Source organism: Montipora foliosa, chromosome 14, assembly GCF_036669935.1.
Source record: "Montipora foliosa isolate CH-2021 chromosome 14, ASM3666993v2, whole genome shotgun sequence".
Classification (NCBI taxonomy): Eukaryota; Metazoa; Cnidaria; class Anthozoa; order Scleractinia; family Acroporidae; genus Montipora; species Montipora foliosa.
Genome location: NC_090882.1, coordinates 17150593 through 17168092, shown reverse-complemented (window position 1 = coordinate 17168092; position 17500 = coordinate 17150593). Strand labels below are relative to the sequence as shown.

Sequence of the window (17500 nt, the reverse complement as noted above, 5' to 3'; positions counted from 1 at the left end):
ACCGAAGGTTGGCTTTCTTTTTTCTGATCACGCGCCTATCTTCTGTTCTTTAAATTCCATTAAACCTCAATTCAGTTCTAAGTCATATACTTACAGGAAATATAAAGCAGTGGATGTTGCGGCACTTAAGGAGGATCTCTCAGTGTCCACCCTCTGCAATGATGACTTCGCACATTTGGACGACTTGGTTAATTGCTATAATTCTACATTATCGTCGCTGATCGATCGTTACGCCCCTTTGAATAAAAGAACTGTTGTAAACAGGCCACGTGTTCCCTGGATTGACTGTGATATCAAGGCAGCAATCAGAGGCAGGCGAAAAGCTGAACGTAAATGGCGGGTTAGCAAGTCACTCGCGGATTTTGCGGCGTTTAAAATAAAAAAGAATTACGTCACTAAACTTATGAATAGTGCAGGCTCCAAGTATTATAGCAACTTTATCCGCGACAACAGCACTGACCAACGGAAATTATTTAGAGCAGCTAAGTCCTTACTTTCTGAGCCTAAGACTCTATCGTTAGCGGATGGGACTGACGCTTCGGCACTTGCTAATGATATTGGAGAGTTCTTCCTTCGGAAGGTTAAAGACATCCACTCGAAGTTGGAAACCAGCAGTTCATCGTTTTCCATGGTTGATTCTACTGTTTCACGTAGTGCTGACGTTTCATTAACGGAGTTTAATACTCTCTCTGTGGATGATGTCAGGAAATTAATATCCCGCTCGGCCAAGAAGTCCTCCTGCTTGGACCCCATGCCAACTGTAATGGTTGTGCAGTGCCTAGATGAGCTGGTACCTGTTATCACGACAATTATCAACATGTCTTTAAAGCGCGGTCACTTTGCCGACAAATGGAAGGAAGCAATAGTCACCCCCCTACTAAAGAAACCCGGGACCGAAATGTTGTTTAAGAATCTCCGCCCTGTCAGCAATTTGGCCTTTATCTCCAAGCTGACAGAGACTGCTGTTGCGGACCAACTGCAGTCTCACATGTCTCGCCATGGCTTGTACCCAGTTCTCCAATCTGCATATAGATGCCATCACAGTTCTGAGACAGCCTTACTAAAGGTCCGTAATGACATCCTTCTTAACATGAATAAGCAACATGTTACTCTTCTCGTGCTGTTAGATCTCAGTGATGCGTTCGACACAGTGAATCATGAAATTCTACTTGAGAGCATGACGTCGAAGATTGGTATCGGAGGTACAGTACTATCATGGTTTTGCTCCTACTTATCTGGTCGATCGCAGCGGGTAGCGGTTGATTATAAACTATCGAAGTCATTCCATCTTGACTGTGGCGTTCCGCAAGGGTCCTGTCTTGGCCCGCTGTTATTTAACATCTATTGTAGCAGTTTAATTGATATCGTTGAGGTTCACCTACCTGAATTTCATTCCTACGCAGACGATTCTCAGCTATACCTTTCATTCAGCCCGAGCAAATCTTTGTGTCAAGATGCTGCTGTGAGTGCCATGGAGGCCTGCATTGCTGACATCAAGAAATGGACTCAGCACAATAGTCTTATGTTGAACGACGATAAAACTGACTTTATTATGATCGGAACTCGTCAGCAATTAGCTAAAGTCAATGTAACTAGCATACGAGTGGGAAATCATCTGATAACCAAGTCCAGATCTGTTAGGAATCTGGGTACTTGGTTCAATGATACATTTGATATGTCCCAACATGTGACCAATCTTTGTAGTGCATCATTCTTTCAGTTACACAATATAAGACGCATAAGAAAATATTTAACGCAAGAAGCGGCCGCAACACTGGTGCACTCTTTTGTCACATGCAGAATCGATTACTGCAATAGCTTATTGTATGGTCTACCTGACTACCAGTTATCCAAGCTTCAAAGGGTCCAAAACTCGGCCGCCAGATTAGTTTATGAGGAAAGTAAATTCTGTCACATTACCCCATTATTGATGAAACTTCATTGGCTTCCCATAATCTACAGAATCAGGTTCAAAATAGCACTTTTAACGTACAAGGCAATCAGTGGCTTAGCGCCGTCCTACATAAGTGATCTTATTTCCATTAAGACCGGTGCAAATTACTCTTTGCGATCTGGCAACGAATTACTTTTAAATTTTCCTTTACGTAAGTCTTATTCTACACTTGGTGACCGTTCTTTTAGTATGGCTGCCCCTCACGTTTGGAATTCACTTCCTTCCTTCATTAGGAAAGCCACCACAATTAACAATTTTAAGAGTCAACTTAAAACTTATTATTTTAAATTAGCATATTTTTAGTTTACAGGAATTAACAATTTTATTGGCACTTTGAATTCATGTAATTAATCTTAAGTTAACTTACAAATCTATTTATGAACATATTCTTAGCGTATATGAACTGATAAATTTTATTGGTATTTTAATCCATGTTAAGCGCATACGATCATTCTGTCATGAAGCATGCGCTATATAAGTTTTTAAGTTATTATTATTATTATTATTATTATTATTATTATTATTATTAAATTTTACATTGGCTGACACGGCTTTCGTCTAAACATGCATATTTGCCCTCGAAGCTTCGCTTCTCGGGCAAATATTTGTTTTAAGAACATGAAATTTCCGCGGGGCAACTATCAGCCGATAGTTCCTCGACAGAAACACTCTATTGTTTAAATAGGTATAGCACCATAAAGATTTCTCAATTGAGCTGAGATGCTAACAGCTGTGCTTACTGGTGTAGGTTAACAATGTCATATTATTCTTTATTTGTTTGTGGTTTTCGTTTTTAGCACATATTCTCGGTTTAACATATCATAGACATACATTAACATTGCGAACTGTCTATTCATTTGAATTTATATTCAGAGGTGCATATCCGCTTTCGAATAGCTTGTACACTGTTATTTTCAAGGAGTAGTCTTAATTGAAAAAAAGACTAACACCACATTTTTGGAGTAAAATTCACTCCTATATCTTTTACTTTTTTGTTAGGGTAAAATTTACTCCAGTATTGTTTATCCTCCCTGTGGTGTAAAATTCACTCCAATACAAGAGTAAATTTTATCCTTCTATTGGAGTGAATTAAACTCTTAATGGATTTCAATTTACCCTTGACAGAGTGAAATTAACGGCTCCAAAACTGGGGTGAGATAAAATAGTACAAAACCACTCCTTTTTAAGAGTGAAATTTACCCTCTCAAACTTTACTCCCCTTGTCAGAGTAATATTTATTCTTTCTACAGAACACACTTACCCTAGCTAGATCTACTGTATCTTCATTTACAGTCAGATTTCTCATAAAACAATAAAAAGTTCAATTTTTTAATATTATGTAAAGAAAAGACCAGGTTTAGAATAAAGCATCTAAACAGGAAAGGTTTCAAGAATTTACAAACTCATCTATGAAGAGAAAACACTTTGATCCTTCAAGAAATTCTCCAAATTACTTTTATGGCCCGTTATCTGGAGCCTCCATGTCCTCGAGTCAACGCTGTCCCCCATGTTTTTTTTATTTTTAGGACTGCTATATCATTTCATCATTTTGAAATACGTTCGTGTTTCGGGTGTGCTGCACGTGATGTAATCCCTGGCCGCGACCATAGGTCTCTTATGATTGGCTATTGTGAAAACACCCGCGAAAACCACTCGAGGATATGGAGGCTCCAGGTAATGGACTATAAAAGTAGTTTGGAGAATTTGTTGAAGGATCAAAGTGTTCTCTCCTCATGGATGAGTTAACTTTTTGACACCCACCTTTCCTGTTTGTTTTGTGTGATAAAGTGAGGAGAAGATTGATGTCTGTTTGTCTCCCTTCGAGGATGGAGGCTCCAGGTAATGGGCTCCTTGAAATGCACAGAGATCAATGAGTAGAATTTCAGTACGGATATTGACTCCATAAGCACATTAACGCAGGAATACTGCCGGCGATTTACAAGAGGGCACCCGCCGGAGCTCCGGCGGGAGCCAGGTCTTCCTGAAAGCACTGCAGTTTGTGCTATGCTGTTCTGATTACTAACATCGTCCAGCATTAAGCTCACGTCGCAATACTTTCTTTGTTCTTCTCAGAGTGCAAGGATGCAGTTTGCCAGTGACGAATCCTCACCTTCAAATCAACCGGTGAGCTGGTTTTAGCTACGTTGATGTGTATCATGGCGGGACTATTCATTAAAAGTTCTTAAAGTGGTACTATGATCAAAAAACCATTTCTATTTTGTCTTCAGATTTTGAAAGTGTGTCCGCATAACACCCAACTGGCAAAATTTTGAGCTTTGAATTTTATCCAAAGGCTGTTTATTTTGAGTGTAAGTTTTGGATTTCACGGTCCGCCATTACTCACCTTCAAAACTGACCGATTGGACCTCAGAGGGCTGGATCTAGAGAAAATGATGTCATTTACTCACTAGCTTAAACTTTTTAGCGTGTAAACGCAATTTAATATATATGCAAAACGCGGGTTTAAAAGTCTGAAAGCCCGAAACTCCCGTGCTGCATATTAATTTAGCCGCGTACACACGCATTGCATTCTTAAACTAGTGAGTCTTTGACGCCATTTTCTCCTAGACCCAGCTCTCTCAAGATTTTAAAGTTTGTAATGGCGGACCAATAAATAAGAAAATTCCAGTTAAAATAAACAGGTGTCTTTTTAAAATCAGAACTTAAAACTTGCGTCAGTTAGTGTTTAGTCAACATAGTTTTGAAATCCAAAGAAAAAAAAGAATTGTTTTTTCGGTCGTAGTACCACTTTAATCTTGTTAAGCTTCACATTCACCTTGACTTCTACAGCTTCCTCCCCCTCGATTGTTTTAGAGAGCTGAGTACTTTTCTTTGTTCTTTTCTATTAACAGAGTCCTCCATCTACCCCATCCCAGGACTTCCCATCCCCCACAGGAAGGGAGTATATTTTGAGAACAACCATTCCTCGACCCCGATCCTCATCGCGTCCTTGTCCACAAAGAATGTATTGTGTGCTGACCAACGACGAATTCAGACTCGCAGGCGCGTTTACCGACGACGTCATTTTTCAGTGACTGGTGCCGATGGGACTGGTAGCAATTTTTTTGTAATAATTAATTTCTAGCCACAATCACTAAATCCCAAATTCTTGATGTGAGACTTTCAATCTGAGGGAAAATAAAGGAGAAAAGAGGTTTTGGCATTTTAATTGTTCTTGCAAATATAAACATGTTTGCAAGTTCTAATATTTGCAAATGGTCGGTAAGTGGTCATCTAAGCTCTTCCAACTGATAGACCACCTGAGTCTGTAGGATCTATAACGTCACACACGATTTGTTAGTAGGAATAACTAGCATTGTGAGGCAGGACCTATAGTTTATCGACATCACCTGATAAGATTAGGAATTTTGCCCATTTGCCGATGCCGCATGATAAAGGCATCAAATGCCTGCTCTGCTGTGTAAAGGCCTTCATTCAGTGGTCTGGCCAGATTGGAACCCCCGCGGCAGCATGCAAGCTCGGTCGTCCCATGCCCGATCAGCTTTGTTTGTAAAGTGAGCAAAAGGCCAGAGAAAAGATTAGGGGTGTAACTCGGTTTTATTTCCTCCAATCAAAGTCAATTATGTCAAATAATTATTTATATAACTGCATGCTTTACAATCGTATCCACATGAAGTGTAAAAGTACTTGAAATAAGGTGATTTATCTTGGTTTCACAAGATGGCATTTTCTGTACCTGATAATAATAACATTGTTATTTTGTCTCAGGCTTATCCGTTTTGATCTTATCTGCCTCATTTGTACCACCCATTTACCCACCTATCAACAGCAAGCTCTAAGAACCCGTTAGCTATCCCAATTATCAATTATAAACTTTCTTTTCATCACACGTTTCCTATTACGACGCTAGTTGACGCCTCTATCTCATCCATTTCATTCTTATAATATAAACTGTTATTTATGGGGATTTCGACCACTAAGAAAACTCGTATCTCAACACCTATAAATTGTTCTCTAATAATTTTGCGTGTGTTTAAGGATCGCCAATCAGCTGCTGACGCGCCACTCGCTTTATTTCGCGTCTCTCCTTTCTGATGAATGAATGGCTAAAAGTTTTCCATTCTCAGTCTTGTTCGTGTCTAATTTCTCGTCTCGTGTTCAACTCGATAACTCACTGGTTCGCTCGAAGAGAAATGCCATATCTATGCGCGCCCATGTAGTATTCTCTATTTTATCAACGATGTAATTTCTACGTTGCATTCTTATCACCTAATTATCTTGTTTATAATCACCCCATTTTGCTTGAGTATCTTTTCATCTTTTATCTATCTTATTTGGTACTTATCAGCATTACCTTTGACATCATAAATCAAAATTGCTGCCACTTTAATTTCTTGTTCTTATCCATATTAGCAATTACTGAAACGGCCGCCATATCAGGGAAAAAAAGTTAACTTTATGTAAAGGCTAATAGACCAAATCGGCTAACTCCATGTCAGTGTATCCAATTCAAATCTTCCGTGGTTAAAGTGCCCCTGTGACCGAAAAATCAATTCTTATTTCTCTTAGGATTTCAAAACTATGTCAACCAAACACTAAGCAACCAAAGTTTTAAGCCTCGATTAAAAAAGACACCTGTTTATTTTAACTGGAATTTTCCTATTTAATGGTCCGCCATTACTAACTTTAAGATCTTAAGAGAGCTGGAGAGAAGAGACAATGACGCCAATGGCTTACTAGTTTAAGAATGCAATGCGTGTGTACGCCGCAGAATTAATATGCAGCACGGAAGTTTTGGGCTTTCAGACTTTTAAACTCGCGTTGTGCAGCCTTTGACGTCACTTTTCCCTGAATTCAACCCTCTGAAGTCCAATCGGTCAGTTTTGAACCTGAGTAGTGGCGGACCGAGAAATCCGACACTTACACTCAAAGTAAACGGTCTTTGGGTAAAAATCATTGCTCAAAATTTTGGCAGTCAGGTGTTAAGCAAACACACTTTTAAAAAATCTGAAGAAAAAAAGGTAGTGATTTTTTTTATCACAAACGCACTTTAAGATTCTTTGTGTATTTTATTGGAATGTAGCTTTCACACTTAAAGAGAGAGTTTCACGTCTCTGCGCATGGGCAAACTGTCACGCCAGCCCATTTAATTCCATAGTTATTGAAACAATCGAAAGCACTGATGCAGGAAACGGAAACAATCCCATAGTAATGGATTACGCATTGGAATTACTTTTGTAATCATTTCCTTTGTGTTATGAACCTACTGCATGCGAATAGACTACTCGTGCGTTATGACAACTCGTGCGTAGAATAAATTTTCGACCCGTACAATAAATTCGAGATCAAAACTAAATTCGATATTTTCTGTGTAAACCCGCAGTGTCTTCCACCAAATTTTGGCCTTAGTCATTCAGTGTATTTGCTTTAATACTCTCTGTGTTTAATTAACATCATCTGGTTCAGTAAGAAACCGTAAAATTTGCAACTGCTAGCGCTAAAGCTTGGACATGCGCAAAACCGTGAAACTGTCCCTTTAAATGATATGGAAATATCCGGAACAAAACGTGTTATTTCCAAAGAGTTTGAATTGGGTACAACATTGAGTTAGCCGATTTGGTCTATTTAGAGGTATCTCGGTTGGACTGAGACAAACAAAAAATGGACGGTAACTTAGTTTGCTTCTTGAAGGTTCCCTTCATTATTATCCCCCATTCCATGGTCGATTCAGTCCAACCTTAAGACTACAAAACTGACGTATTCCTTTGTGCTTTTTAACATTTCTACCCAATTAACCCAATTCCTCATAAAATACTTCAATTTCACTGATAGTGAAATGGGAGCTTCCAGTGTAAAATGCCGTGCAGTTACTGTGGGAAGACCCTGGGGGAAGCTGGTAGGTGTAACCACACGATGTATATCCACTATTGCCTCTGGTGTATATGTCGTGCCCGTTGCCAAAAGTTGGTCCATACTGACTATATACGACAGTGGCGTTATCGTAATGTGATGACTTAATTGCGAACTTCTGGTTGTCGTAACCGTATGGGTTTTTCAGCGAGTAGACAAACGCTTTAGTGGACCTGATATATCGCCAATTGGGATAACCTGGACAACATGAGAAAAAAACTAATTTAAAACCACAGAAAAAGTTTGATTAACCTTAATGACATTAAATAATCATATTACCCGTACTAAACGACCTTTCAAAAATATCAAAACTTAATTTATGAACCTAACAGCCTATGAAAACACCAATAAAACGTCACGTGTATGAACATTAAACCCTATAAGACACTCCTCATTAGGGTTCCCTGCTTGGTTTTCTTGTATGCTGATATCTTCCTCTCACATTTTGCACCATTGTATATATGGACTCCAGTCAGACACAGTTTTTGTGGAATGGTTTTGAAGCCGTTGAAAAAACTCGCAGGTCGTGTTTTTTCGGGCTAAAACCAAGTGCTCTGCTTCGCCTCTTGGCTTAAAACATTCCTGCATGCTCGTTTATAAAACAGTACTCTAGCTATCCCATCCTGTATGAGTCTCTTAATTAACCGTAACTCAATAAATAATATATGGCCCGGTCCTAAAAGGCCTTTCTCTCTTTATTAAGCACAGAAAGATTTCGTTTGGATCGTTAGACACCACATCCTTTATGAGACTCCCATGCACTGACCGGGCGATCTGCTTCAAAGCAATTCTTCTCTGACCGCCGAACACATAGCAATTTATTTTGCCCTTTCCTTTCCTAATATTTCATTCTAAAAGGGACGCCACCAGTCCTAAAACATGAATAACTTTTCTTTTCTGAAACAAAAAGCGTTTGTGAAACAACAGAAGGACAAACGCAACACGTCCTGGAAGCACAAGTGAATCTGAAATGCCGACAAGGGTTCGGCAGCATATGTTTTATCGGGTCTAAATGCATTCGGCCACGCCTCGTGTTTTTAAACCCGATAAAACACTGCTGCTCGTTTTCTAAACAATATCGTAAATAATTACAGAGAATTTTACTCACTCGGCGAGATCCAAGATTTGTCAGTATATCCACCGAATATAGAATTATTAACTCTGATAATGGTAACAGTGGGACCCTTTGCGTCACAGAGGCTGTGAAAGGTAGACGAGTTCCAGCCTTGTGATGGAGCATGCCAACATCTTCTAAATCTACTGCGGATCGAGTCGTTAAGCACTGGATTCAAGAAGGAAGTTAGGTGGTATGTGTACAAGCTGTTGTAGTTGCGAAGAATGCGAGATTGAGAGAGACCACCTAGAAAGAATGTCATTCAAACATTGTTTTTGTCAAAGAATTTTGATTTCAATGCGCGGCGCAGCTGAAGCATGTGTGCAACGGCGCAGCGAAACAAGTTTCAGGAGGCATTGCACCGCGTGTAACATGGTCGGTTTCATGAAACGTTATTTAACTTCGTCGCTAGACAAGTTTCACGGAAAGTAGGACCGCTTTCTATTTCTGCAACGGACGCAGCAATCGGTCTTTTTACGCTACGTTGCGTAAGCCAATCAGAAACCGGCTAAGACCATGCAAGCAACATGTCGAGACCAGTTTCAACGTCGGTGCAACGCCTGCTGAAACTTTTTTTGCAGCGCCGTTGCACGTAAGTTCCAGCTAAAAGTTTCAGGGTGTAACAGCGGCTTAAAGTTAATGCAATCTATTCATGCACTCCACAATCGAGGTTTGTGGCATGGATCTGTTCCTAGAAATTATAAAAAAAAATGTCTATAGGATATAATCAGTGGAGTATGTTTTCTACTCTGGATAAGGACTAATTTCACTGGATAAAGGTTATCCCGCTTTTGAAAAACTTAGGCCAGGTGTTTTAATAACACAAACAGCGATGATAAAGCCAACGCATGTTATAAAGACTTGCTGGGTAACTTACACTTTCGAAAGTAACCGTTACAATGTTTGAATACTGCTTATATACTTACATCGTAAGGTGTCTGGAACCGAGATCTTAATTGTTTAATTTGTTTACATTCACTGGACTCTACTACGGAAACCACCGATCTGTGGAGTGACTGGGAATTTCCTTGTGTCTGCCCCGCCCACTTTCTAGAAGTTTTTTCAGCGATTGCCAAAGAAAACTGATAAATTTTTAAAACGTGTTTTTCCATTGTTGCGGACGTGATAGTACACCTTAAGCCCGTGGGAAAGGAATTTCATCAAAATGTTTAAGGAAAGTGGGCGGGGCAATGACTCGGTAATCGGGCCCATTCTACAGATCGGTGGTTTTCGTGGTACATCAAATGGGATTCGTTCACACCACGCAAGTACAAGATTAATCTCATTCACACACTCACTTATTGTTGCTACTGAATTTGTTCCACACCTTCCTTGTTACAATCCACTCTCAACGATCTCCGAAAATCAGTGGTCACCCTCAAGGTATAATTACATACAACATTAACGATTTTGCGGATCAGAAACAGAAGCACTCCCAGCAACCCTGTCCAGTTAAAATTTCCCAAGAAAGATTTACTTAATTTGTTACCTTACTTAGCTTTGCAAAGCAACCAAATCCCTAAACGCCTGAAATCCACTGTTTGCAGTTAGGGTTAACCTGAAGATAATTTTCCAAAACACTCGTCGCATCAAATCCTTCTTTCCATACAAAGATCGCTTAAAATACACCGCTCTCAACAGTCAAGTTATTTACAAAGCCTGTTGCTGGGCGGATTATGATGACTTTTACATAGGAAAAACAAAACGACGCCTCCCTGACAGAAAAACGGAACACGGCCCTGGTCAAAAATGATCAAACGTCAGCTATTGCTGATATTAAAACATCAAGTGGGATCACTTTGGCATTTTGGCGTCGGGCAAAACTGACTACCATAAAGAAACCTTATTAATCCAGGAAATTAAGCCAGCTTTTAATGTCAACGATAGCAGTGAGAAACAGTTACTTTATTAATTAAATTTCTCATTCTTGGTTCCAGACCCCTTTCAAAAGAAGCAAATAGATCTATTTTGAGTAGTTTCAAACTTTGGTAGTCTTAACACTTGGCTGTTAAGTAGGACTCAAGAGCGGCTAAGTTTTACTTAACCAAAAATGCGTGTGTGATTAATGAAAGCCTAAGTAAAATCTCAAGTTATTTTACTTTGCATCTCATTAAAGTCGAAAAGTTGACACGATGAAAGTTAGAGATAAGTGACTTGAAAACCATCCTTACGACCGACTTGCTGTCAATCACAGCACACCATTGGGCTTAAGTTTACTTGAAGTATTTACATGATTTGTGCGTAATGCGTTAGGTAAGAAAAATTTACTTGACTTGAGATTTTCCCAAGTTTACTCACGGTCTAGTGTAAAGACTACTATTGTAACGGTTACTTTTGAAAATGTATGTTGCCTACAATTGTAGCATACGAAACGTCAAGTCTCTATAAAATGCGTTGGTTTACCATTTTTTTCACCGCTGTTTTTGTTTTATTTTTTATCGAGCTACAATGGCCAAAGAACAAGACTTTATATTAGAACTTGTTTTGTCCAGTGACATCAAAATTTTAATACGAGAAGAAGCATATACTCACGTTTGAAAACACATTTTTTGCCATCTCCAAGGTAGTTTGTGTGACAAGTGCACGTGTAAGATCCAGCTGTGTTGGTGCAGTTGGCATTTGTGGAACAGTTATGTGTATTATCGGTACATTCGTCTATGTCTATAAAAGAAATTGCAAACAAAATAACTTGAGCGCAAGGAAGTGTATACATGTTGAGCTTTAGTATAACAATTAGCCAGTTTAACCTATCTTTGCCACCACCGCCACGAAGAGTCGAAGCGGCTTAATCATAACAGCGGGATATACGGCTTTTTTTGCCGTCTTCCGCATTCCTCTCTCAGTCGCCTAGTTGGAAAGCCGACATAGTAAAGTTAGTCACGACTAATGCATTAGTCGAGCAAATATTAATGCATTAAAAGGGTTCCTCCTTCTAACCTTTTTCAGGGCGGCGGACTTAAAACTTTGCGATTTAAGTTTATATGTCTATCTCTAGGATAGGAAGTAACATGATTTGACCTAACCTACATTTCAGAGTTGTGCAACATAGCTCTATAGCTACCTTATAAAAGATCCATCCACAGTACTTTATGTAGAAAACAAATTTTGTTCCCCTTCAGTAAATTCTTGTCTATTTATTTCTATTTGTTCAATTCGTTTCATTCTTTCTTCTTTATCGTGTTATTAGTTTTCATCTATTTTATAATTCAATTTTTCATTCTTTTTTTTTTAATTGTGTTATCTTGTTTTCATCTAAATTATAATTTTTACTTTACTCATTCAGTAAATTGTAGACTTTCCTTAGTTAGGCTTAGTTTTAATTCCATATTCTGCATCCATTTTCCCCCCACGAATAGCTTTGCTAGTTGCGGGTAATGCTTCTGTAATGTTATCTGTTCATAAATAAAGATTTGTTTGTTTGCAAAATTAATATGGGAAACCAAGCATTCATACATCAAGTTCTTTGGCTTAACCCATTGTCTGCTATTAATGAGACTAAATAAATATTTCACTCTTTTTAACGCCATACGATTTTACTCGGCAATGGGCGACTGTTTAGGATTAAGGGAGAACTTGTGACACTTTGACACTTCTAAGAGAAGTAATATGCTGTTAATTCTGCGTGGGGACGTGTACTATTGTTTCCTGGATTAGATGCACTCATGGATACTGAGAACCCTTTCTACCCCCACCCACCCCTCCACCCCCTGGTTTAGGAATCATATGGCAACGAGTGCTCAAAATGTGCGATGAAATTAAAGCTAGTGCCATATATGAGCTATTGACGACAATACCTCTGCTGACGTCCAGTTTGACGTAATATCGTTCTTTGTCGTCAATGAAATTCTCCGGACTGGCTGCTTCCTTGGTGCGGTTGTTAAACTCACAAATACTCTTCGTCTTAACGAAGTTAAAACTTTGGCACAAGACCTCTTTTCTGCATATGAACAAGCATTCTGCATCGCCAGATCGAGCGAATAGCTTTTCGTAAATGTGACCTCTTAACATCTTGCCGTGGATAGGAAGCTGACGTGGTCCATTGCATTGTTCAGCCATCGCAGCATTGCAAACCAGACCAGTAAAAAAGATCGCGAAGATAAACGGGCCCATTTTGTCAATCACCACGTCATAAAAGGAAACCTTGCGTTGAAAAGAATATAAATTGACCAGGGTTTTTGCGATACAACTTAAAATACGTCAGCTTGTTTCAACTCAATTTTATCGCATTAAACAGGTCGGGGCTTTCACTATTAACTCTCAATTTATTCAAGTGGTAGGCCTCTGACATCGTTAAATAGTAAAACTATGTCATGAGGCGTTAACGATCTTTTCAAAGGGCTTCTGTTGTAAGAGGCGTAAGTTAGAAATAAATTAGTTTCGAAATCTTAGGGCGTCAGTCAAGATGGGATTCAAGCTCTCGCACGAATATTATATCAGCAAATTTTTAATGTGAAAAAACTAATATGGGGTAACTTCAAACACAATAGAAAAATGCTTAACTGACCTATAATGCATACCACACTAAATGATACAGTTTATGGTTTAACTGTAGTCCAAGACAGGTGAAAACTTCACTACGGTGGCCCGTAAGGGACATGGCATTTCGTGATCAGTTTTCCTGTTTCAAATTTCAAACTTGTAATTTTGAGTTTAGAAACTCGAAATTTCGAGTTTACAAGGTCGAAATTTTGAGTTTATAAACTCGAAACTTTGTGTTCACAAACTCGAAATTTTGCGTTTGCAAACTCGGAATTTCGAATTTTGAACTCGAAATTTTGTGTTAACAAACTTCAAATTTTGAGTTTGTAAACTGGTCAGTGTAAAAGGCTGACTGAGGTTATAATTTTACTGTTGTTAAAACCCAAACCCTTTAGATGTGCTAACAGTTAAGCCTAAATATTGTTTTGTGCCTAATTAGGCCTAAGGTTAGCACTTCTGAAGGGTTTGGGCTTTTTCAACAGTAAAATTATAACCTCAGTCTGCATTTTACCCCTTGTCTACAGTTTGTATTTTACTCTGCCTGGTTTGTAAACTCAAAATTTCGAGTTTGTGAACTCGAAATTTTGAGTTTGCAAACGCAAAATTTCAAGTTTGAAATTTGAAGCAGGCCACCGTACTTCACAGACAACCCGTGTGTCTTTTTTAATTTTTAAGGGACATTCGGAGAGGTCAGTGTCTGTACAGAATTGAGCAGTTTGGGGTTGTAAATTTTAACTTTTATATCGGGATGGACAAACTGCCGACCAAGGACCTTACTTAAGCCTTGAGAGAATGTTCCTGCGCACGGAAAGATGAATGTTGCGCCGCTACTAATTTCCTCAGTTAGCACTGCCCTGACTATCCAAAGTGGACTACCCTGAGCAAACCAGTTTCTTTTCAGTGGCCAAATAAACTTACCTTTGTGGCTCGGTTAAACCTTTTTTCTGCGTTTATGTCTGCACTTGGTCTCTCTTCAAAATTGTCAACTGCTTATTCGGTCTGCTTGGTTGAACTTAATTAGCAAGGAGAACTTGTATACATAATATTTCAGGTTTTGCCAAATTGAAGTAATTAATTATTAAGAACCCCGTAATGAAACTTCCTGAGTAATTGATGTCATTAGGGCTTGTCTGCTCTTTGAGAAAAATCATGAGGAGCTTAACTTGGGTCAGGAATGTGGGTCCCCGCTGTTTAGGTAAAAAAAAATTACCGAAATCTCAGTGGGAGTTGTAACAAGACTCACACTAAAAAGGCAGAGCGAGAGACAAAGGGAGAGAGAGGTGTTAATCTCGACACATTTGTTGAGCCGACTTCGTCATAAAGTTTTAATGACGACAAGTAAATTAATTTTGAGTGATATGTCAAGATAGTCCAGAGGCATAGTAAATCAATCTGAAATATTTTCTAAAACACGGTTTACAACGGCCAGCATCATGCAATTAAAAAATGGAAAATGATGTATTGGTATATTTGTTAATTTAAACACAGGCAAATTATTTTGTCAGTTAACTTTCAGGCTACCGAGATGCAACTTGTTTTGCCTGCCATACACTTTTCTCAACAGCAACGGTGAATTGGTTCTTTTCTGATTTTAAAGCAAACCATTTTTAACTGAGTTTTATACTCATGGAACTCGATAACTGAGGAATAAAACTCAACAGCTATTACACCTTCGTACATAATTCTCCGGTTAAACATGAAACGTTAGTGATGTATTGGTATATTTGTTAATTTAAACACAGGCAAATTATTTCTTAACTTTCAGGCTGCCGAGGCCTGGCATACACTTTTCTCAACAGCAACGGTGAATTGGTTCTTTTCTGATTTTAAAGCAAACCATTTTTAAGTTTTATAGTCATGGAACTCGATACTCAACAGCAATTACACCTTCGTACATAATTCTCCGGTTAAACATGAAACGTTAGTGATGTATTGGTGTATTTGTTAATTTAAACACAGGCAAATTATTTTGTCAGTTAACTTTCAGGCTACTGAGATGCAACTTGTTTTGCTGGCAGACACTTTTCTCAACAGCAACGGTGAATTGGTTCTTTTCTGATTTTAAAGCAAACCATTTTTAACTGAGTTTTATACTCATGGAACTCGATAACTGAGGAATAAAACTCAACAGCTATTACACCTTCGTACATAATTCTCCGGTTAAACATGAAACGTTAGTGATGTATTGGTATATTTGTTAATTTAAACACAGGCAAATTATTTCTTAACTTTCAGGCTGCCGAGGCCTGGCATACACTTTTCTCAACAGCAACGGTGAATTGGTTCTTTTCTGATTTTAAAGCAAACCATTTTTAAGTTTTATAGTCATGGAACTCGATACTCAACAGCAATTACACCTTCGTACATAATTCTCCGGTTAAACATGAAACGTTAGTGATGTATTGGTGTATTTGTTAATTTAAACCCAGGCAAATTATTTTGTCAGTTAACTTTCAGGCTACTGAGATGCAACTTGTTTTGCTGGCAGACACTTTTCTCAACAGCAACGGTGAATTGGTTCATTTCTGATTTAAAAGCAATCCATTTTTAAGTTTTGTACTTATGGAACTCGATAACTGAGGAATAAAACTCAACAGCTATTACACCTTCGAACATCTGCTTCCCTAATTCTCCGGTTAAACATGAAACGTTAGTGATGTATTGGTATATTTGTTAATTTAAACACAGGCAAATTATTTCTTAACTTTCAGGCTGCCGAGACGCAACTTGTTTTGCCTGGCACACACTTTTCTCAACAGCAACGGTGAATTGGTTCTTTTCTGATTTTAAAGCAATCCATTTTAAGTTTTATACTCATGGAACTCGATAACTGAGGAATAAAACTCAACAGCTATTACACCTTCGTACATAATTGAAATTCTCCGGTTAAACATGAAACGTTAGTGATGTATTGGTGTATTTGTTAACTTAACACAGGCAAATTATTTTGTCAGTTAACTTTCAGGCTACCGAGATGCAACTTGTTTTGTTTGGCATACACTTTTCTCAACAGCAACGGTGAATTGGTTCTTTTCTGATTTTAAAGCAAACCATTTTTAAGTTTTATACTTATGGAACTCGATAACTGAGGAACTGGGAAATTTAGAATGCCCAATTGTAGCTGTGTAAAATTTCATTCCGGGCTAATTGTTTTCCCAGCATGTCACAGGGAGGCACATTCAATATTAATCACAGACTAATCAATTTCCTAGCTGCTATCATGATATCCTGATATCATGAAATTGAACCTAGCAGCAATTATTTTATCTCAACGTTTGAGCGTGAGCCTGTATACCGGGAAGGCTTCCAGCACCGAATTCCCCGACGTCAACATTGTTTACTGCCTCCATAACTCGTTTGAAAACATGAATACAGAAATCCATGACATTCAGACGAAGACTGCTCAATTAATCCCCCCACAGAGGCCAACCAAAGTTATTCCGTGCTTCGTCCACGTTTTTACCAGAATTTCGGACGGCGAGTCTAATCTGCAGGTCGCAGGTCACAGGTTGCAGGTCATTGTTTCACCAATACAGAAAGTATCCTAAACATTCTTAAAAGTTAACCTTAGGTCTAAGGGTAGCTTTTAAGAATGTTTAGGATACTTTCTGTATTGGTGAAACAATGACTGCAACATGTGACCTGCGACCTGCGATCTGCAGATTAGACCCGCCGAATTTCGGAACGTGATCACCATTTTCCCGCAAAAAATTACCGACTTAAAGGCGACAAATCTCTCTTCGAAAGAGCTGAAAAAACTTTCCTTCGACAAATTGGCTAACATTTTACCCTGGATGCCAGAGGTCTTCTCGCTCACCAGCGGCGAGGAGCGTCGAAGTAGTGCTGGTCGGCGAGAGACGACAGCGACCTGTACCATGTTTCCCCGGGTGAGAGAGTTAATCCATATCCTATAGAACGAAAAATGGTTCCGTGTCCCAGCACTAACCGCCACTGTCGATACGCGCAAACGAACTGAAATAGATTTGTGTTCCCCACAAAATTCATCTCGCCCCTAAATATGGTCATTCAATAAAAAATTAACTACTTTTTTTCTGCTTAACGTAAGTTCACAGTACAATCTG

General features: G+C 38.8%; 2 protein-coding genes across 2 annotated transcripts in view; one reads left to right on the top strand and one right to left on the bottom strand.

Moving 5' to 3' along the window:
* The window catches only part of LOC137984694 (rab3 GTPase-activating protein catalytic subunit-like), a 48767-nt gene extending 42238 nt beyond the window's left edge, over positions 1-6529 (top strand). Inside the window, exons 26-27 of the mRNA XM_068831947.1 lie at positions 4028-4078; positions 4807-6529. Of these exons, the coding sequence (XP_068688048.1) occupies positions 4028-4078; positions 4807-4989 (234 nt within the window). The 3' untranslated portion in view covers positions 4990-6529. The remainder of the gene's footprint in view (positions 1-4027; positions 4079-4806) is intronic.
* Positions 1-14431, bottom strand: part of LOC137984698 (uncharacterized) — a 30300-nt gene extending 15869 nt beyond the window's left edge. Inside the window, exons 1-2 of the mRNA XM_068831954.1 lie at positions 14337-14431; positions 12802-13079 (exon numbers count right to left, since the gene is read on the bottom strand). Coding sequence (XP_068688055.1) covers positions 12802-13049 — 248 coding nt within the window. The 5' untranslated portion in view covers positions 13050-13079; positions 14337-14431. The remainder of the gene's footprint in view (positions 1-12801; positions 13080-14336) is intronic.
* Between the last annotated feature and the right edge of the window lie 3069 nt (positions 14432-17500).